Source organism: Xyrauchen texanus, chromosome 38 (genome assembly GCF_025860055.1).
Source record: "Xyrauchen texanus isolate HMW12.3.18 chromosome 38, RBS_HiC_50CHRs, whole genome shotgun sequence".
In the NCBI taxonomy this organism is placed as follows: domain Eukaryota; kingdom Metazoa; phylum Chordata; class Actinopteri; order Cypriniformes; family Catostomidae; genus Xyrauchen; species Xyrauchen texanus.
Genome location: NC_068313.1, coordinates 25,025,757 through 25,047,903, shown reverse-complemented (window position 1 = coordinate 25,047,903; position 22,147 = coordinate 25,025,757). Strand labels below are relative to the sequence as shown.

Genomic DNA, 22,147 nt, shown 5'->3' with positions numbered 1-22,147 from the left:
GGATTCTGTGTGTTTAGTCATTTCAATGCTTGGGGTCACATTAGGGCTGTTCCAAAACCTAGTAGGCTGCCTTTGTGCCTATTGCCTACATAGGCAGCTGCCTACCATAGCAGAATTCTGAGCTTCATAAGAGACCTACTTGGAATGCTCTACATAGGCAGCAACTCCAGGTATCACTCGCAGTGCCCGGGAGACCAGATTCACTACTGATTTCAATACAGGTAATACAAAAGGAACCATGCAATACTCTAAGAACCATAAATATACATAGCCCACATTTTGGGTGAAAAAGTCAGTTTTCTATTATTTAAAAAAATAATTGTTTATACTTTTCAGTACTGAATCTGTGGCCGTGCACCTATGATGTCTTTATGTGCTGTCTCCGGAGGTATCTAACTAGGTTTTGGAACAAACCCAGTGGGTAGCTAGAATTTTTGTCATTTAGGACAATCCGTGTGTCGTGTACAGTACTTGCCTACTGTAGCCTGCTTAATGTTCCAGGTTCAATACAAGTTGAGCTCAATCAACAGCCGGTTACTGTAAGGCTCTTAAAATGGAAATGAATAGGGCAAGCCCAGTTCAAAAACGTTCAAATACACACAAGTATAGCCACAAAACATTAATCGGGGACATAAAAGGGGCCGGTGGATGAAGTTAAAGAGGGTAAAATGTTTGGATTTGTGAAGGTCATTATATAAGATGGAGCAAGTCAATGTAATGCATCTATACTTGGCATTCTTTAAGGACGCAGTTAATCCACAAAAGAATGTAATCGCGGATTGATGGTCTCAGAAGCTTGAGCAACTGAGACTTGTCCTCCGCCATCCAGATTGAGGTGAGTAACCGCACCACCACGAGGACCTACTAAGTAGTGGGAATTGGGTATTCCAAGTTGGGAGGATAAATATTGTTTATAAAAAAGCAATATTGCTGGTGCTTGACAGGGAATTGACTATATAATAGGACGCAGATGGTGGAAAACCCAGAGAAGAACCTCATAATTAAATTGCACTTGAACAAGCCTATTTGCGCTTTGCGTGAGCGATTTCGCCAAACCCACTTGTGCATAGACATCACGCATGCTTGCACAAAAATACCAAAACTTCATCACCACTGACTTTGCGCTTATGGCATAGGGCTTTACATGGCGCTAGCGCTCTTAAAATAAAGCCTTATATGTGTTAGCATGATTTTAGCAAGATAAAATTACATACTAACCTTATCTGTGTAAAGTTACTCTATAATAGTGGTAAATCCCTGATTTTATCATACTAAAATCATGTTAACATTTATAATGTTTACGTCTTGTAGCTATACTTTTGAAAACTTGTGATTTTTACTGTTTATGGACTGGCACATTTCAATTCCATTGTAATTGATTACTGTAAGCTGAACTATTTTATAATTTTTTTCTAAGTATTAGAGGGACATGTCATATTTTTTTGTAGTAATCAACATTACTTGTATTGAACCTGGAACATTCATTTAAGTAATAAGATACAAGAAGTCTTGCAACAGTGTGAATATAGTCGTGGCTAAAGGGATTATTTGTCAATAAATGTCAAATAAAAAAAATAGTGTTTGAATGGTTTATAAGTTTGTTTATTATAGAAAATGCTACATTCTTAATGAATATTAGCCAGCTATCTTGAATGATGAAAACACAGAAAAGAAAGAAATCAAAACTATCTATGCTAAATAGTGGAATATTTTAAATTTGCACATCTAATAGTGTCATTGGGGGCTGAGCCCCCCTATGATTGAAATCGTAGAATCGCCCCTGGCTTGACCCATGTGTCAAATATCATTAAGAGGACTTAATTCGTTTTAATTTCATGCACATATAATACAAAAAAGATATAAAACAACTTTGTTGTAATTGTGCACCTACCCAATGTAAACATATTGAGTCAAACTTAAAATTAGAGATTAAAAGAACTTTCAGATAACCAAATATTAATTTGAAGCATAAGGAGCACATATACATATGTCTTGGGGTCTGGCCCTTTTTTTTCTCAGAAGCCCCATAAAATAGGCCTTTAAAATATGAAATGCATTTCCTATGGTTTTCCTGGTTTCTACAGAGCCAAGATGGAAATGTTTGTTCATGATCAGCTTGGTTCTGTCAACAAGCAAATAATTTATATCCAGCCTATTTTATAGCAATTTTAAAGTTAAAAAAGGACATAAAGCTTAAAACTAAGCAAATTCCAATACTGCAATTCCACCATCATAATAATATTATCAGACTATTTTGCATGCATATAACACTGCGGTTTTCCATTGCCATAGAGCAATAGATAGTGTCTGAATGCACCTTGAGGGGACTGTTGTCGTAAGAAATACTAGGGCCCCATGAAAGATTAAAACATGTAAATTGTCTGCCCTTATATATTGCTTTTTTTAACCTTAGCGGTATTCAAAGCTCTTTACACTGTGTCTCATTTACCCATTCACACACACACGATGGCAGAGCTGCCATGCAAAGCACTAGCCTGACATTGGGAGCAACTTGGGGTTCAGCGTCTTGCCCAGGTACACTTCAGCATGTGGAGTCATGTGGGCCGGGAATCAAACCACCAACCCTGCGATTAGTGGCCAACCCACTCTACCACCTGAGCCCCAGCTGCCCCATGTGTGGGGTTTTTAGTCGTCATCCTAACAAAAAATGATTCCAAGAACTCTTCTGCTGAAGGTGTTTTGGATCCTGCTTGTTTTTGCCCTTCATTCATTCACATCTCATTTTGTTGCTCATCAGAAAGTTAAGGGAGAGTGCCGTTGTCATAGACAAAACAGTGTGGCGCAGTGGTTGAGGCTCAGGGTTACTGACCAGAAGGTCGGGGGTTCAAGCCCCAGCACCACCAAGATGCCACTGTTGGGCCCTTGAGCAAGGCCCTTAACTCCAGGTTGCTCCGGGGGGATTGTACCTGTAATAAGTGCACTGTAAGTCGCTTTGGATAAAAGCGTCTGCCAAATGCATAAATGTAAATACAGGTGTGAGTGACTTCAGCATTTAACAAAACCTAAGCTTCTTATTTCCTGCCTTAAAAATCTGTTTCACCTATTTTAGACACCCCACCCCTCTGTTTCCCTACTAGCTCAGACAGATTGGACAGACTTGCTGTTCTCCATACTGTGAGTGTGTTAGTATGTCTGTCAGACAAGTGTGAATATTAAAGTATTGTGAGTGTGTATGCTATAATAAAAACTATTGTGAGTGCCTATAAACTGTCTTGTCTGCCATTGTGTGTTTGTCTTTGGGGATTTAAGCAATTTGTAGCATCTATTATGTCTAGCCTTAAGTCTTAAGGTCAAAGAATTTTAAGCAGTGTGACATCAAAGCTTGTGGACATCCGGTGCAAAATATTTTATCAGTACTGACAGGCAAGAAAAATTAGATCTGGATGCAATGGATCCTTACTTCAGCAAACGTTTTTGGCGCCTTACAGTATGCATTTGATTTCCATGTAAAAGTTGTAAAGTTGTTTGTATTGTCCCCTGTTTGTCCCCTCCTACAGTAGCCCTGGAGGGATGCGACAAATGTTGAAAATGTTAAACATGAACAACAAACATCAACTTGACACCTGTCAGGTAGGTAACGCCTCTCTCTATCTTTCTATTTCTTTATATAAAGAGAATACTGTACTCCTTGCCCTACTCTAATGCTTTTTTGTTCATTAGCATTGTCCATTTTGAGAGTTTTAATTGCTGTTACAATAGAAGTATTTTTTTAGGGTTGTGATAAAGAAACAAGCTGGTTGAGTAATACAATTCTTTCTCTCATACTCCTTAGCAATATTTATACACAAACTCCAACTTTAGCTGCCAACAGACCTTATTCACAGTAGTGCCATGATTGTGAAGAATCGACTCACCATCTCTTAATGGCACACACGTTATAAATATATCTGATTTTCCACAACTCATGCTGTCTGGTGTACTTTTTCTACTGAATGTTCTTGGAAAGATACTTTTTTCAATGTGTTGTCCATGGAACGATCCAAAAAATTTAAATTTTACTGCAGTATAGCCCATTGAAGAGACTGTAAGTCTATATTCCTCACAGATATAGTCATTCCCGTTCAAAATCAAATATGGCGCGACTATGAATAAGACCACTGTACAAGTTGCCTGCAGTTCCTTGCTGATCTGTAGAGGGCGCTGTCCCTGCAAAGGTTCAGTACAAGTAAAGCTCAATCAACAGCATTTGTGGCATAATATTGATCACCACAAAAATACATTTTGACTTGCCCCTCATTTTCTTAAAAAAAAAAAAAGGGTTACTGTGAGGTACTTACAATAGAAGTGGATGGGGACCAAGTTAAAATAATCACTTTTTCAAAACTACAGCCTCAAGACAAACAATATGTGTGTTAACATGATTTTAGTGTGATTAAATTACTAACCTTTTCTGTGTTATAGCCAATTTTACAATGTCATTGCCATGATGATGTAATGTCACAAACCTTAAAACGAATGCAAAAATTACAATAACTTTACAGCTCAAATAATACATGAGTTTTAACAAGAATTAATGTAAGTACTTTTATAAAATTGCAAGCATCACATTTCTGACTTTAAACCCTCCAAAAATTGGCCATGTTCACTTCCATTGTAAGTGCTTCACTGTAACCTTGATCAGAGCTTCTTTTTTTTTTTTAAAGAAAAGGAGGAATGAGTCAAAATACATTTTGTGATAATCAACATTATGCCACAAATGCTGTCGATTGAGTTTAACTTGTTTTGAACCTGGAATATTCCTTTAAAAAGACTGAAACAAATCACAATTAAACAATTCAAAATAAAAATGATCAAAGGTGAAGGTTGTGATTTTTGTCGATGACCAGAAACCATTATAAGAAAGCCATTCGTTGGTTGAAAAGTGTAAACTTTGTGGCTCTGTGACACTTATGTGTTTTAGCCACAGCAATGTTGACCCAACCAAAGGGGTGATTTTGGGGTGGGATTATGTGTTTGAGTGAAAAAGAGTAGATGGGGGAATATTTTGGGAGTAATTTTTTCCAATTCCGTTTGGAGACACTATAGTGTCATAGAAATTACTTGCTTCACTTTTGAATGAATAAGGATGGAAAATGAGAAAAATTTGTTCAGCACTTGAAATAGACTGGGTAAAGAAAAAGTCCCTTTCAGTCCACCTGGCGGCCATTTTTGGAATGATGCTGGGCAGCTATTTTCTAAGGTTACAAGCGGCATAAATGTTCACCTCCTATCTAATTGACTGGCGAAAGACTGAAATCTCCAAAACAGATTCCGATCAACCATATTTAAAATCAGCAGTAAAATCTGAAAACATTTGGTTCATAAATTGTACTTCTTTAGCTCAGATCAAACACCAAAATATGCTATTTTCAGGCTAGCTTATGCCCATGCACATTCTCGAGCTGATTGGCAGGCAATGTTTTTTTCTAAAAGGTGATTAGCTCTTTTACTTGTAAGGTGGGACTTCCTGTTCTACATCTGAAAAAGAATAGGCATTCCAATTTCTCCTATTCATTTTAATAGAAGTGGTCCGTCTTGGGCTAAACAGTCTTCGGTAAAGGTGGATAAAAACAGAGGCGAGGCACGTGATGAGCTTTACCTGCCACGGTTCACCATGTAAAGTTGCAGGAGCTGCCAGTCATCCTTAATAGATTAGACCTTCTGTCTCTCCCTGAAGTTGCCAACTCTCTTGTTTTCTGATTAAGCCAGTATATGTACTGTCCTTCTGGAGGATGATTAATATGAGTGCTGTGACCCCTAAAAGTTTTTGTTTGCAGATGCCACTTGGTTTGATATGTTGTTTTCTCACATTTAGTATCCAAATACTTTTTGAGGCCACTACATGTGCTCTAATGATCTTCAAACCCCTTTGATAATAAGTAGAATGTAGCAGAAATGTATATCTAAATCAACTTACACTTACATAAGTACACTTATTAGGCAAAATCCACCCTGGAAAAACTTGGGTTTAAGTGCTTTGCTCAATGGAACTACATTAATAGCTTACAGATTATAGAGTTCAAACTTAAAACTTTTCAGTTATAAAATGTTTTAACTACTATGCCAAATTAAATTTGCTAGCTACGTACCTTTTGATATAAGGTATGATATTTGATGTAAAACCGCATTCAGCTTGTCATAAGGTGTTTGCATAGTTTAGTGTTCCTAAATTCAAATTATAATTTATTTTCGCGTGTGTGTTTGTATGCTTTAACGGGAAAAAGCTTTGCAGTGATGGCTTTCATTCAGTAAATACAAAGGCATTTAAATGATCTCTTACACCATGTCAAGAATTTTACAGCTTGCAGTATAGAGAAATCTAGACTTCTGAGGTTACACAGTTGTTTCATAATTGCTAAAATTAATGTAATAATTTTTTCCTTTTGATTCAGATCTTTTTGTTTATGTCTATTGTTTAGATTATATATTATGTGTCCCACATGCAAGCCACATTGCAAGTTCAAATGTATCTCTAAAATTGTGTTGAAAGTTAGTCTCCCTAATGGGTGTGTAATATTTGTCATGGACTTGTCAAACGTGCAATAGTTTTTTACAATTTTATCTGGTTGTTCAGTGAGCTACCCAAACAAAATAATCATGAATTGTATATATTATGTTATCTATATATTATGTAGATGGAGGTATCAGCAATTGTTTGAAATTAGTGAGCCCCTATTATATATATTTGATGTCAATTTGAGAGTCTATGTGTAAGTAGAATATCTTAATGGGATTTTGAAAATGTAGGTCAGGTCCTTGGCACAAAATAATACTTGAATGTGCATATGACAAGTACTGGAATTCTTTATTTATGTCTCTGTGTTTTGCATGAACAGCTGCTTGATAAAAGGGATCATTATTACATCGATTGTTATATGTGCCTCAGGGTGCACAACAAAACAACTTCAGCATCTATTATACATGAGACTCATATATTTATGATATTTTACAGACTTACTGTGAAACTTGACTTAAGTTATTTATTAATATCAATAGCACCAGAGAGGAATTCAAGAGTAACAACCCATTTTCATTCTCATGATTTATAAAACAATAATCGAACATCTGTTCGTGAACTGAAATTGAAAGAAAGGGAACAATGTGTAAGGTCAGTAGAGTTTGTGTTAAAAGGAGAGTGAGAGAGAAAAAGAGAGAGAGAATAGGGGTGAAGGGGGTGTGTCTTGAGTACTAGGCACTCTGGGACAGTGTTGATCACCACCCTAACACAGACCCCTACAGAACTGCTCAACCACAGCACGGTAGGGTTGCATTGTGCATGGTGTTTGTGGCTATGTGTGTGTTAATGGAGCAATTTTGGGTGACAAGTTTTTGGTTGTGTCTGTCTGTACACATGCCTGCATGTGTAACAGGAGGCATTTTTTAATTTTCTCTATATTGTCATTGAATCGTCAATAAGTCAACATGTTGATTCATAGTGGTAACTCTAGTGTAATCAAACCTATTGTACTTGAACTGACTTTTTCAGTTCATAAAGGTGTGAAAGTCTGTATGTACAGTAGTTTTGCAGTAGTGGTAGTTTTAGAGTTGTAAAGAACTAAACTTTGTGGCAGCTCATTCGATTGGGTCTAATGATGCTATAGCCTAATGGTACTCTAGCCTATACAAATGTTTCATCAATTGGTTGTAAAAAAAAAATCATATTCACTTTTTTTATGTTTATTATGTAAAGGTTTTTTAAATTACATTTAACATGTGTATATCAGATGTGTAATAATAATGCTTTATTTTAGACACATCTAGCTTGACCTCTTGGTCACATCTTGGTTACAAAACGCATTCCTTCCACAAGAAAGCTGTTCTTATCTTGACCTTACTGTTATTTATGGTTATGGACAAAATATGAACTTTGGGGTGCATGAGACTGAGTATTCAGATGATTTAATATATGTGTGTGTGTGTGTGTGTGTGTGTGTGTGTGTAGAGAGAGAGAGAGAGAGAGAGAGAGAGAGAGAGAGAGAGAGAGAGAGAGAGAGAGAGAGAGAGAGAGATTTGTGAGTTGATTTAGTGTGTGTGAGAGAAAGAAGCTAAGACAGAGGGTTGTAAATAAAATCAGGCAGTTTACCAATCATATAATCGTTTGACATATACTTCACTGGAAAACCCCTCTAAAAGTATTTTCCTCATGTCGCACTCTGATGGGGAGGAACTGCGCTCTGAGCTCTCAGTTTATTTTATTATGTTAAATAAATGATAAATGCGAAGCGAACTTTTGTTATCAGTATTTTAATTAAGGCTCTTTATCGTTCCACAAAAAAAAAAAAAAAAAAAAACGTTTGCGCGTAATTTCCTAGGCGTGGAGTGTTCTAAAATACTGTTAAACTTTTACTTATACGAATTAATTGTATTGACGAGTTGCCAACATTTCAACACTTCTCTTTTTGTCTATTTCTAACAGTGCGGAACGCTTTCCACCTTCTACACGATTATCATAAAATGATTAATAGTATTTTTTTCTTTTCTTTTCTAAATGTGTTAGAGGAACAAATTAGCCCTATTCACCTTTAATAAATAATAATCTCTTTTTTTTATGACGAAAACTTAATTAAGTGAGTTCGCTGCTAATAATTTAACAGTAGTTTGTGGAAAAGGCAAGTAAATTTCCCTTTCAATGCTGAATTAATTATGATTATTATGCTGTGATGAAGCAGTTGGTTAAAATCTAGACTGGCTCCATTACTGATAGCTCACTGCCTCACAACTATTAACCACGAACAGCTTTTACAGAAAGTAATGTAGTTTCTGAAAGCATATTCACCTACCCTCAAACTAAAATTTGGATGCTGTGTATGTGTGTGTGTGTGTGTGTGTGTGTGTGTGTGTGTGCGCACGCTTTAATGCAAGTAAAATAACTTAAATGCTTTTAACTGAATTTTATAGAATTGATAAGTATTGATCAGCTGATCAGTATTATTTGTTATGGTCAGTTTTAAACTATGATACTTTATCTTCATTTCTGCCATAAGAGCCCTGATGTGATCTTCTCGTGAACGTGAATAGTTAATGCTGACATTTCAAAAATGTTCCTTGAGAATGTTTACATTATTTCACTCCCACATTTTGCTCATGTTTTTAAAAATAAATGTTCTGTAAATGTAAATACAATATCCCATTATAATCTTGTCATTGCATATCAGTGTAAAGGCTCAGTGTATTTTTTATGTTCAAATGAATCTGTGTAACATTTGTACCGTCTTACTGTAATTTAAGTAGCAACAATGTCATAAAAAATAAAATAGATACCTGTGTCTTGGCAGCTCCCTATGGCTTAATGTTGCTGTGGCATGTACAGAGTTCACTTAGCATTTTACAGCTTTAACCCTGTGTTGTTAGGGCATGCTTAATTATAATCACAACATATCTTGCAATACTAGTTCTGTTCTCTGACAAGGATGATGTGGTAAATCTGTTACATTTCCTCCAGTCTCATCTAAGAATTCCCCTCTCTTTGTTTTGTAGCTGGGCCCAAGCAGTTTTTCCACCTGAGCTTAATATCCCGGGTAAGAACCGGTTACATTCTATTTGCTTTCTCCACCCTAGCCTGCTCAGTTCCACCCCCTATTCTCCAGAATCTCGTACCCCTGATGGGCGCAATATCAGCCAGTGCAAGAGGACCACCATCTCAGCCTACATCTCAACCCTAACAGCAGTCCTCACCATGGAGATGAAACAACCAGTGATGATGAATCGAGAATATGAGGGCGAGCAGGAGAAAGAACAGGAGTCACAGAAGAACGGCAGGCTGGTTGCAGACAGTGTTGAGGACAATGGTCCGAAATCAGGCTCAGGGCCTGGGCAGGTCTCCAACGGCTACCCTAGCACATCCCCACAAAGCCCCAGAGAAGGTGCTGGCGCTGGTGCTGGGACGGACAGAGGAAGCACCCCTGTAATGTTCAGGACTCTGGTTGTCCAGCAGACCAGTCTGGATCCACCTAGGGAGACCTGGAGCAAAAAGATGGATTTCCTGCTCTCTGTCATCGGGTATGCAGTGGACCTGGGAAATGTGTGGCGCTTTCCTTACATCTGCTACCAAAATGGAGGCGGTAAGGTCACGGGAAGAAGGCAAATTTTAAAACTAAATAATAGTGCTGCTGAAGGTATAGGAAACTTTGATTCTATGATGTTCCAGGTGGGATGCAGTCTATATTGTGTAGTGTCTCAGTAATAGAAATATTTCCATCTTTGTGACAAGATCCACTAGTTAGTGTTTGCATAAAAAGAACAAACAGACAATGATGAAATCTGCTGTTGTCTCAACTCTTTGTGCTATACAGCTCGCCCCCTCGGTACAAACAGGCTTTAGACTCCTTTCATTGAATTTGAAGTAATAACATCTTTGTAATTTCCTGTTTCTTCATGCAAGGGGGATGCATGAGAGATAGAGCATGCAGGGAGACACACTCGCTGCAACCAACAGCATTAATTGTGGCTGTCATGGGTGGGTCTTCAATCTTTCTCATATTGTTCAATAATCTGGCTCACTGCTGCTCAATCAACAGCTATCTTTGCTTTCATGGCAAAAGATCACTTGTAAAGCATGAATCAAGTACAGGGGGCTTGTCTGAACAAGGGCTTCTTGTTTGTTTGTTTGATTTTTCCATGGTGTTCTACAATTTAAGGGGTTTAGAGGTATAATAGGCACATGTTTGTCACAGAAAATGTATATTTGTGATTTCAGAATGTGTTGCCAATGTAAGCCTATGTTTAAGTTTTACTTCCTGTCTAAATACTTTTGCTTAAGGAGCTTTTCTCTTGCCGTACCTGCTGATGGCTGTTTTTGGTGGCGTCCCTCTGTTCTACATGGAGCTGGCGCTGGGCCAGTTTCACCGCAGTGGGTGTATCTCCATCTGGAAACACATATGCCCCATCTTCAAGGGTAAGGCTGGTCTGCTTCACAAGGCTCACACTTCTGAGGCTAAAAAAACTCAGGTTAAGGGTTACACAGGTAACTGCATACTGAAATGTGTATGGCTGATAGTATGCACTACCTTGATCTTCTCTTAAACTTCTTACCAATCCCTCTTTCTCTCTTGCTCTCTGTTTGTTGATTGCCAGTACGAGTGGGACTCTGTTATGTAAATTGTCACATTTACCTCGTAAAATGCCATCTGCTTAAGAAACTTGATTTTATGCAAATGGAACTTGTACTAAATGTCATCCACTGTCTTTTCTCTGAAGTAGAATGTGCTTGAAACGAAGTAAGATATTTGCGAGTCATGTTGACCATTTGCCTAAGTCGACCTTTCATGTTCTTTTGCAGGTATAGGATTTGCCATCTGCATCATTGCACTCTACATTGCCTTCTACTACAATACCATTATGGCCTGGGCACTCTACTACCTCCTGTCCTCTTTCCATTCCACACTGCCCTGGACCACCTGCAACAACCAGTGGAACACTCAGAACTGCACCCACTACCTGTCCACTGACTCGAATGTCTCCTGGACCATCAATTCCATCTCTCCCGCTGAGGAGTTCTATATGTAAGTTCATGTAAGTGTGTATAAGGACCCAGGGCCTAGATAGAAGCCAGAGCTGAAAGGGAAAATGAGAGAAGGGAAGAGAAGAAAGATAAGGACTTTGATTTCCCCATCTTCTTATGATTAAAAGAGAGAACGTGTTCATCTCTCGCAAGAGAAAGGGGGAGGTTGGGTCTGGTCCGACTGATGTTTGTGTATGTTTGTGTGTGTGTGCGTGTGTGTGCATTAGGAGATTTAGAGGCTTTACTTAGTAAATTGCCCCCACTTGTTCTAGGTGGTGCCGGAATTTCCTGTTTTTCTCATAAATGTTATTTTTCTCTTTTCTGACTGTCTGCCAAACACTCTTCATTCTTTTCCTAACCAATGAAATTTAACCTCTGCCTTTTACTATCCTGTACTAGTATGGCATAGCATTGCCCTTTTCTTCCAAATTCTACCCCAAATTTAAAGTCCTGCTTTGCTGGTCACCAACCAACATGATCACACAGGAAATCAACATGATTCTTCCGACATGAAAGTTAATGTACACTGAAATAAGCCCCATACAATCGAATTACTGACAAATGCCATTTTGCATCAATTTAACAAGGATTACATTTCCCTCGAGTGCTACAGAAAGCGTGTTGAGACGAGGGTTCTGTAATCATGTTCACATAAACAATGGTGAGCGCAATTTATTACATTTTCGGTCTAAAAGATTACATATTTACTCAACTAATGTTTAGGTTTAGGGTTGGGGTTTGTTTTAAGGTGTTAATTCAATAAGCATTCTTGTTGACTGTATTACATTATTTACAATTAACAATACAATTTGTTTTTGGCACCACTCTGTGGACATTTCACCAAGAAACTGAATTTCACATACTGTATGCTGATTTCATCAGCAGAGTTTTCGGCCTAGTGTTGCTGAATTCACAGTGTGATCAGTCAACGCCGAAGTACAGCATGTTTAGTTTTCAATACTCGTTTACAGCATTGAGTGCTGATATTCCCACCATGCTTTGTAATATGGTTAACAAGCAAGACTTCCCTGGTCAGCCAGCATCACCAGAAAACCAAGCTGTTAACAATTTATTCTGGTTAACAGCTTGGCTATGTTGGTCCACTAGATAGAAAAGCACTAACCAGCTAAACCCAGACTGGGCCAGCATGGACATGCTGGTCTAAGAGAGTCTTTTCAGCAGGGACATGCGTTCATTTCTATCTTTATTCCCTTTATAACCTGTCAAGCAACATAAGGCTTACCTCCTTCCTATCTCTACCTGTCTCTCTGTTAGACGGCAAGTGCTGCAGGTACACCTATCCCCTGGTCTTCATCAGCTGGGAGGGGTGAGCTGGCAGTTGGCCCTCTGTCTTTTCTTCATCTTCACTGTTGTCTACTTCAGCATCTGGAAGGGGGTCAAGACCTCCGGCAAGGTCAGATATATATGGAACCTCAAAAGCTTGAGGATAAATTTTAATGTTCAACAGTTGCACATTGTTGGACCCTCTGTTCAGCAGATTCTTCTTGACTCTCTGGTAGGTAGTGTGGGTGACTGCTACCTTTCCATACCTGGTGTTGTTTATCCTGTTGATAAGAGGAGCCACGCTGCCCGGAGCATGGAGAGGAGTGATCTTCTACCTGAAACCTGATTGGAGCAAACTTCTCACCACATCAGTGAGTGAAAACCAACACAACCAACCTGAATAATTTGATCTTTCCACAATGTTTTTCCATATTGAGGCTTGCTGTGCATGTTATAAGAGAACTGCTTACTGTCTTTCAGGTAGAGTTCATTCATTTGATGAATGTACTCTGTCTAGCATTCTACTGTATGATGATATGGATGAATGGAAAGTTTAAAGGCATCACTCCATCTGTGATATTGTTTTCAGGTTTGGCTTGATGCAGCTGCGCAGATCTTCTTCTCTCTGGGTCCAGGCTTTGGTGTTCTCTTGGCCTTTGCCAGTTACAATCCCTTTCATAACAACTGCTACAAGTACACCTGCCTCACATTTATAACATTTTCTGTTATCCACACTAATTTACTCACCCTCACGCTATCCCAGATGTGTATGAACTTCTTTCTTCTGCAGAACACAAATTAAAGTTTTAGTAGAATATTTCAGCTCTGAAGAGCCTCACATTGCAAGTGACTGGTGACCAGAACTCAGAAGGTCCATAAAGAACATAAAGGCAGCATATAAGTAATCCATAAGCAATATGATAGGTGTGAGTGAGAAACAGATCAATATTGAAGTCCTTTTTTAATGTAAACCTACACTTTCACATACTGGTTGGGGGCTGGTCAAAAGTGGAGATTTATAGTAAAAAAGGACTTAAATATTGATCTGTTTCACACCCACACATTTTCATATCACTTCTGAAGACATGGATATAACCACTGGAGTCATATTTGATGCTTTTAGGACTATTTTGGACCTTCTGAGTTTTGGTCACCATTCACTTGCATTATATGGACCAACAGAGCTGAAAAGTTCTACTAAAAATCTTAATTTGTGTTGTGGCAAGAAGTCATACACATCTGAAGTGGCATGAAGGTGAGTATATGATGAGAGAATTTTCATATTTCGGTAAACTATCCTATTCCAGTTTCATTTTTTTTCATCTTTTACACACAATTCTTGGCAGGTTAGAAGTTTCCATTCATACCTGTAGATATAAGACTTTAGTTGCAGTATTTCACCATTTTGTTTTCTGTAAACTCTATATATACTCTCTGTCTCTTTCTATCTGAAATCTTAATCTCCTATGTTTTCATATTTTTTTCTTTTCGCTTAAGTCTTTGTATTTCTCTTTGTGTCACAGAGATGCATTAATCACAAGTTCAGTTAACTGTTTGACCAGTTTCCTGTCAGGCTTTGTGATCTTCACAGTGCTGGGCTACATGGCTGAGATGCGCCATCAAGGGGTGGAAACTGTAGCTAAGGACGCTGGTTAGTGTGTTATTTCCCTTCTTAATTCTACATAAGTGCTATTTCCATTTGAATTAGTACTCATGAGCATTGTAAATTATTAGTTAAACCACAATATCCAGTAAATCATTGGATATGAAAGTTAACATGTCTGTTTACACTCTGTTTTGCACAGCAACATTATACTGGAGCTACAGCTGGTTTTTGCATAGTTGAGCAGCAATCTGATGCGATGCAGTCACATGCATTTTTGACCACATTCTTGTGTGGTTTTTGTGATCCAATCCCAAAACCTTTTAGACCCTGTTTAGACTTGTATTTAGCGCTGACCACATGTGATGGGATCACCACAAATGCACCTTAATACCAGGTGTAAACGGGGTCATTGATATATCTTCCAGGTTAAATACACTACATGCGTCACCTATGTTTTACGGACCATGCGCAAAACACCAAGCTAATTGTGGTCCGGTTGACATGTATACATGCTGGACAGAGCCAAGCAACAATAAAATGTTTTAGGCCTGTTAGTCCAACTTCATGTGCGTAAATGTACTGACAACATTTTTTATTTTGTTCCTGTAGCTCAGCTGATAGAGCATGGCACTAGCAGCGTCAGTTTTGTGGGTTTGATTCCCAGGGAACATGCATACATAAAATGCATAGCTTGAATACACTGTTGTTAATATGGATAAAAGTGTCTTCTAAATATATGAATGAACACATTATTTCCATTTACCTGTGCTAATTTGATCCATCTGTTCTAAGGTCCCAGTCTGCTCTTCATCATCTACGCTGAGGCTATTGCCAACATGCCAGCTGCCACATTCTTTGCCATCATATTCTTCCTCATGATAATTATGCTGGGACTGGACAGCACGGTCAGTCTTTCTTTCTTTCTGTTTCTTTCTTCAAATAGTAGCCACTGAATTGTCTCTTAATTCAATTATTTTTTTGGCTTTTGTCCTTTGTTTACTTAGCTTATTGCCTCTGAATATAGTGCGATATACTGTCAACTGCGCTTCATTAAATTAGGTCCTTAGTGTATGATCATAGCTAACCCCTCGGCTGTCTTCTGGATTACACTATAGTATTCTTTCATGACAATACATGTTCCTATGGTGACCACACATAATGAAAGTACTTATTGCAGTCTGCTTATGACATAATCTGCAGACCTTATGTGGTCTATTACTGTTTCATTATAAATGTTGTCCCTGTCAAATCTTACAGCCAATGACATAGTGCTGTATTTATATTAAGGACCATTATTTGGAGTAATGTCTATGGGTTCAATGACCTTTTCTGTTACCCCCTACCGCTCTTGTGTGTGTTTGTGGACTACAGTTTGCCGGTCTGGAAGGGGTAATTACAGCCATGTTGGATGAGTTCCCCCACCTGTTGGCCAGGAGGAGAGAGTGGTTTGTGCTGGGTCTTGTGTGTGTCTGTTACTTGGGTGCCCTCTCTACTCTCACCTACGTGAGTCTAACTGTACCTCTAAAAATGAGTCTGTTTCATTTAATCTTAAAATGATATTTCACCCAAAATATCTATTAACATTTACTCACCCTTGTGTTTTAAACATTGTCCAGAGACCAAACTTGGAATTTCACTAAAATAATATTCAATTTTCCATGTTGTGTTTTGTAGTGCGCTCATTATTCATTCCTTTTAATAATCAGAGTTCTGTGTTTTTAGGGAGGTGCGTTTGTTGTTAAACTATTTGAGGAGTATGCCACAGGCCCTGCTGTTATCACTGTAGTCTTCCTCGAAGTCATTGCTGTTTCCTGGTTCTATGGTATGTACTGCATTCCAGTTAAATCATACAAAATATGACTTTTAATTTGAATGTTAATTAAGTATGCTGCTGATATCTCAATCCATGTTACTTTGACGAGGCAAACTTACGTCTACATAGTTTTCAAAACAAAATCGAATTGTCAAGACAAGGTAGTAACTTTTAAGCTTTTGGGCTGGAACCCCCCAAAAAATGGCTTAGAGTTGCTCAAAGTCACTCAAAATTACATTGACTTCTAAAGAAACATTTGCAGTATTACGGTCGGACCCCCTGGCAAGTGTCATGTACTGTATATTGCTTTCTGTGTTGCCATTGCAGTGAGATGTCAACAGTGGTTAAACTACTATCTAATTTATACTCACAAACTATACAAACACATTTTCTGCCTCATACATTTTTTAAATGTAATTTATTTATGAATGGAGTGGTGGTGGTGTAGTGGTCTAAAACACATAACTGGTAATCAGAAGGTTGTTGGTTCGAACCCCACAGCCACCACCATTGTGTCCTTGAGCAAGGCACTTAACTCCAGGTTGCTCCGGGGATTGTCCCTGTAATAAGTGCACTGTAAGTCGCTTTGGATAAAAGCGTCTGCCAAATGCATAAATGTAATGTAATGTAAATGTACATTTTCAATACAGAACTTGCGATAATTGAAATGTTTCTTGTGTCTGTTTGCAAAATTCATCCAGGGATAACACGTTTCTGCAATGACGTGCAGCTGATGCTTGGCTTTTCCCCTGGTGTGTTTTGGAGGGTCTGCTGGGTAGCCATCTGTCCTTGCTTCCTACTGGTCAGTCTAACAAGTGCACATGAAAATGGGTAGTTGACATGTCCTGTGATGTGACATGCCATACTAACTAAAACTTTTTTCTACTAACACACAGATTTTCTAATTTTATAATTAATTTGCATGCAGTTTTCATGACCTCATATTAACTTAGAGACTGCATGGAATATTTGTAAAAACTAATTTGTCACACTTCAAGTCCAGTTAAACAGTCTTGCCAAACTAGTGAAGGTAAAAAGGTGATTAAAAACTTAAAAGAAGACCAGTCACATCCACAGACCTAAAATATAGACTTTCCCTCATACTGTATGTCCATTTTAACCTAAAATCTGGAAAATGTATGGACATGTTATGCTTCAACCTCTTAGACAAACAGACATGATCTCTATGTTTAATTTAGTAATGTTTTGACGCATCAAACAAACATTGAAGTATGGGGACAAAATGGCATTCAGAGATGCAAATGCAGTTTTTCAGAGTGTCATGTTTTCTAATTTGTTTCATGACTTTAGTTCATTATTGGGAGTTTCCTGGCCTTCCCTCCAGAAGTAAGGCTGTTTAACTACATGTACCCTTTCTGGACCACAGTACTGGGCTACTGTATTGGGGTTTCCTCCTTCATCTGTGTGCCTTCCTACATGGTCTACCTTCTGCTCACCACCAAAGGGACCTTCAAACAGGTGAGCTTAGATAAAAAAAAAAATTAAAAAAATCTAAACAGGTTTAGGAAGTGAGAGAAGCATATTAAAATGACACTTAGATGTAAACATTACACCAAAACTTAATTACACTTACACACTGAAACACATGAGTCTGGTCACGTTGTTAGCTCTCCCTGTTTGAGATGTAAAGATAGACATCAAAGGACATCAGAGCACATGGTTGTAAGTCAATAAAGTGGCTTGCATCTGCTTCATCCATACAATGTGAGTGAGTGAGTGCGTGAGTGTGTGTGTGTGAGAGAGAGAGAGAGTGAGAGTGTGTGTGTGTGAGAGAGAGAGAGAGTGTGTGAGTGTGTGTGTGTGAGAGAGAGAGAGAGAGAGAGAGTGTGTGTGTGTGTGTGTTTTTTCACAGGGTGGTAGCTCTGTTTGCCTAAAGGTGAAAAAAGACATGCAGCAGAGCAAGGTCAATCTTAGTTGATTCTGTGATAAAACAGCCAATATGCTGTTTGCATGTCAGATTTAAGGAGTGTAATTATATAGCCAGCAGAGGAGAGCTTTAGCCCACGGCTGTTCAACTGCAAATGTTGCAACATATCTCATGGTATATTTTGAAATCGCTTGATTGATATAAAAAGCCATTTTCAAGATATTTTTCATTGAGGTTTTAGCTGTTAGACACTTTAGATATCTTTCCACAGCAGGGCCAGATAATTGTCTTACAAGATCCCTGTGGGCATGGTTTCTTTATGAAAGTAATTAACTAAGCTCAAAACTGTTTTCGCAACAAAATATTAGGTTATGAAAGCTGAAATAAATGTCTTGTATCAGATTGCAACTAACTGTGTGTGTATCTCTGAGCTGCCAGCATTCAGCAGCAATGCTTTTACATTTTGTACAGTCAGTCATGACCAACGCTGTTTCAATTATTGCCCATTGATTGTGAAATCCCACCCATCAGAGATATCAACTAATCATCACACAGAGAAGACAGGCTTCCAGGTGGAACATGGATAGATAGATATATAGGTTTGAAAGCCTAATATTCAATAGACAACACTGCCCACCCACTTTTTTTAGCTGTCTTTAGCTCACTATTTCCATAGGAATTTCATAAAATCCTTTATAAATGTGTTTTAAGCCATGAGCTAAACCAATCAGTTCCGAAGTGTCACAACATTATAAACTTTGATTTGAAGCAAAAGAGTACTTACCAATCTGAAAAAAGATAAAGGTACAAGACTGTGTACTTAAAGTGTTTGATGAGGGAATAATAAGCATTGCGAATTGAAGTAAAAACTATGGAAAAATATAAAACTATTGATTTAAAGTCGTTGATCATAAGTATAAAAGCAATATGTGGCAGGGCGTGATTACCCTAATACGGGACCGGGTGTGTAGTATCACGACCGGGCCCCGCCCTCCACCCTGCCACACAATATATTTAAAGTATATTGCAAAATATTAATATTTATGCAAATACAGTATATAGGTAGTCTGAGAGTGTCGGGGAGAGCGACTCTTTTGCATCTTTCGCAGTGCATCATGGCAGTGGGCATTCACTGCAGAGCTCTTTTGCTGCAGTTTGTTTGCCATAGTTCTCTGATTGGTGGATTTCCCCCATAGGATCATGGTATTGCAGTTCTTCCCCAGGAATTCTGCTTTTAAACACAATTTTTTGTTGAAATAATGAAAACAGATGGCTTCAACAGAAGCAACAGCATCAGTTATCAACAGTACTTACATAAGGTCTGTCTTTAAAGGTTTATAAGTTGTCCTTAATAATCAATTCCCCTATGGAAAAAGAATTATGTTTTTTTTTTTTATTTCCAGGACCAGACTGTAATGCTCTATAGGTAATCAGGTGCTGAATCCATGCAAATAGCACTCACAAAGCTCCCTTAGACTCACTAATGATGTGTTTAGAGCCTCTCATCCAATAAACATCCACCTTTAATCAACTGAAATCTCAGGTATATGAGATACAATATCTGTCATAGACTCACTTTAGTGCAGCTATAGGCCGTACGTTCACTGACATTTTAAGGACATATTAATATAAAAACGCAGATTATGTTAATTAATTACGTTGATAGTGATGTGTGATATTTAACACTTATTTGCTAAAATATTGAAATGCACAGAGTGTACAAATATTAAACTAGTCATTGCAGAATTTCTACTGACATTTTAGGGGAAGCTGTGCTTCCTTTGTAGTCTTTAAGCAGTCGTCGCTGCCCTGTCTTAAATCCACCCGTCTTGTACCTTCAGTTTGGTACAAAATCCTTTTCCACCCTTCCAAACCTCAGTACTGAGTGCACTGCTTTGTACCACTCCAAATATGTCTTTGTTTCCTCCAACAGCGTCTTCTAAAGAGCATCACTCCTGAGACTCCTGAGGCTCCAGGGTCCAGCGACTTTCACAGAGACACAATTGTCGTCACCAATGCTGTGTGACACTAAGACATTTCGCCCTCTACTGGACAAAGAGCACAAACACAGGGGACCCGTGGCCCCTGTAAGGGCCCCAGCTGACTTTCCATCACACCTCATTCCAAAGGAGTCTGCTACCTCTACTGTGTGATGGTGGGACCAGGCCTCTGAATACAGCAATTGTTTAATTTTTATTCATGACATGCCTCTGTCATTGCTCATGAGTTACTGTCTGTCGTGGTTTTAAATTCTCGAGATGACTGAGTTTGTGGTTTTGTGCTTCCGCCAACTTTTGATCACCATAACCAATATGTTCATGATTATGGCGTGAATTTATGACTATATTTACATCTGGTGAGCGTGGTTTGGGTTTGGGAACAGAAATAGTTCTATTTACTTTATATAATATACATTTTATAAAGATTATTTTTAAGTATAATTTGGCTATTAAATAGTATTTAAATATGTTCCAAAATACATAATGAATATATTAAATTATGGTTTTACATTTGTGACCAACTTCAGGTATATTTTACACATGCTTATACAGTTATTTTTATTACAGAGGCTTTTTGTTGTTAGGGACTGATTATTGATATATTTTCATGGTTTTTATGTGTCATTTAGAAGTTTGTATGTACTTTACATTGTTTTTATGGAGGATGGAGGAATACAACAGAGAGAGAAATATTTTTATGAGAGAAAGGGCCAAATATTTGTAATTTTGGTTGTTCACATGTATTTGTTTTTTGCACAAGTGCGTTTGTATTTGCAAATGTGTGTGTGTGTCCACCAGTGTTTAGCCTATATTTGGCAGGTATGTTATAACTGTCAGGCATATCGTTAAAATATGTATTAATTTGTGGAAAATTAGTGGTATTTCATTCACATAATGCTTATTTTAATTATTTGCAACTGGATCTCTTTGTCTGCCTACCCAGTTCCCATTTACATGTACTGTAGCATTTACAAGAATGTAACCAAATATTCAGGATTTGGGGGGGACCACATTATTTTGTCACTGAAAAACCCATGTTGGTCGACCACTAATTGACCATGAATATTGGGGAGTAGTGACTTCCTCATGACTGATTACAGTCCTGAGCATTTATTTACATACTTCTTTATGTGAGTTACACAAAGTAGCAGAAACCAAATACTAATGTGCTTGTTACAAATGCTTCAGCCATTATCCTCAAGATTTTTATTTAATAAGAAAAAAGGTGTGACTGGACATCCCATTGTGTACACGTGTGTTTTGTGAGTCTTGCTATTCTTGTAGTCCGGCGTTCTGTGATGACTTGTTCAATTAGTAGAGTGGGAAAATGTGAGACTGTCAATTTCTCTGTTGAACTGACATGTGTGAGCTGTACATTGAGGTAGAAGTAAAAAGCCATGGTCAGCTCTGTCAGTGTGTGTGCGTGCCTTAGACGTAAGTCTATATTGTGCATGCGTGCGTGTGTGTGCTTCAGTCGTGTGGAACTTTCCCTCTACTTTCTCATCAGAATTTACTATTCTGTCTATGAAAGTATTGAGAATCTATTGTACTTTATAAAGTCTAACTATGATCCATGTATGTCCACAAGACTGTTAAAAGAAAGCATGTGTAGGACAAAGACATATATGAAATATTAGAGATATAAAATAAAATTATATGTATTAATAATGATTGTGTTTATAGCATTTCTAAGATGTCTTGTAAGATGGCGAATGAGGGAAAAAAAGTCAAAAAGATTCATTTTTACTAATACATTTATTTTTTTCCATATGAAGAACCCATAAACATGCTATCATACAACATATGTGGTCATTTCAGAATCATTATTAGAAAATATTAGTTAATGTCAGTGTTGAAATTCCAACTATAGAAATGTATATTTAATTTAAATATATTTGATTATATTTCATGCATTGTTCACTTTGGAAGATAATGGAAGATTACTTTTTTCCAGAATGCTCTAATCTAAGTTTCTACTAAGTAACATAAAACAGGCTTACAAGATGGAAACATTAAACAGAGCAGCTACGAAGTTATCTGTTTTTGCCCATTTTGT

At 37.8% G+C, this 22,147-nt stretch overlaps 1 protein-coding gene across 3 annotated transcripts; it reads left to right on the top strand.

Annotated features, from left to right (window-relative positions):
* Nucleotides 1-89: 89 nt before the first annotated feature.
* On the top strand, nt 90-21,891 carry LOC127631461 (sodium-dependent serotonin transporter-like). Of its 3 annotated transcripts, XM_052109574.1 has the most exons (16): nt 90-221; nt 3,519-3,591; nt 9,478-10,061; nt 10,382-10,456; nt 10,760-10,894; nt 11,279-11,501; nt 12,776-12,914; nt 13,021-13,155; nt 13,374-13,477; nt 14,308-14,435; nt 15,183-15,295; nt 15,762-15,893; nt 16,113-16,212; nt 16,905-17,005; nt 17,515-17,682; nt 20,025-21,891. In XM_052109574.1, the coding sequence occupies exons 3-16, from the start codon at nt 9,677-9,679 to the stop codon at nt 20,115-20,117; spliced, it is 2,031 nt and encodes a 676-aa protein (XP_051965534.1). In that variant the 5' UTR covers nt 90-221; nt 3,519-3,591; nt 9,478-9,676; the 3' UTR covers nt 20,118-21,891. The 3 variants fall into 3 exon arrangements, with proteins under 3 accessions (XP_051965534.1, XP_051965533.1, XP_051965535.1); XM_052109573.1 differs by lacking the exons at nt 90-221; nt 3,519-3,591 and adding an exon at nt 7,151-7,259; XM_052109575.1 differs by lacking the exons at nt 90-221; nt 3,519-3,591; nt 10,382-10,456 and adding an exon at nt 7,151-7,259.
* The last annotated feature ends 256 nt before the right edge of the window (nt 21,892-22,147 follow it).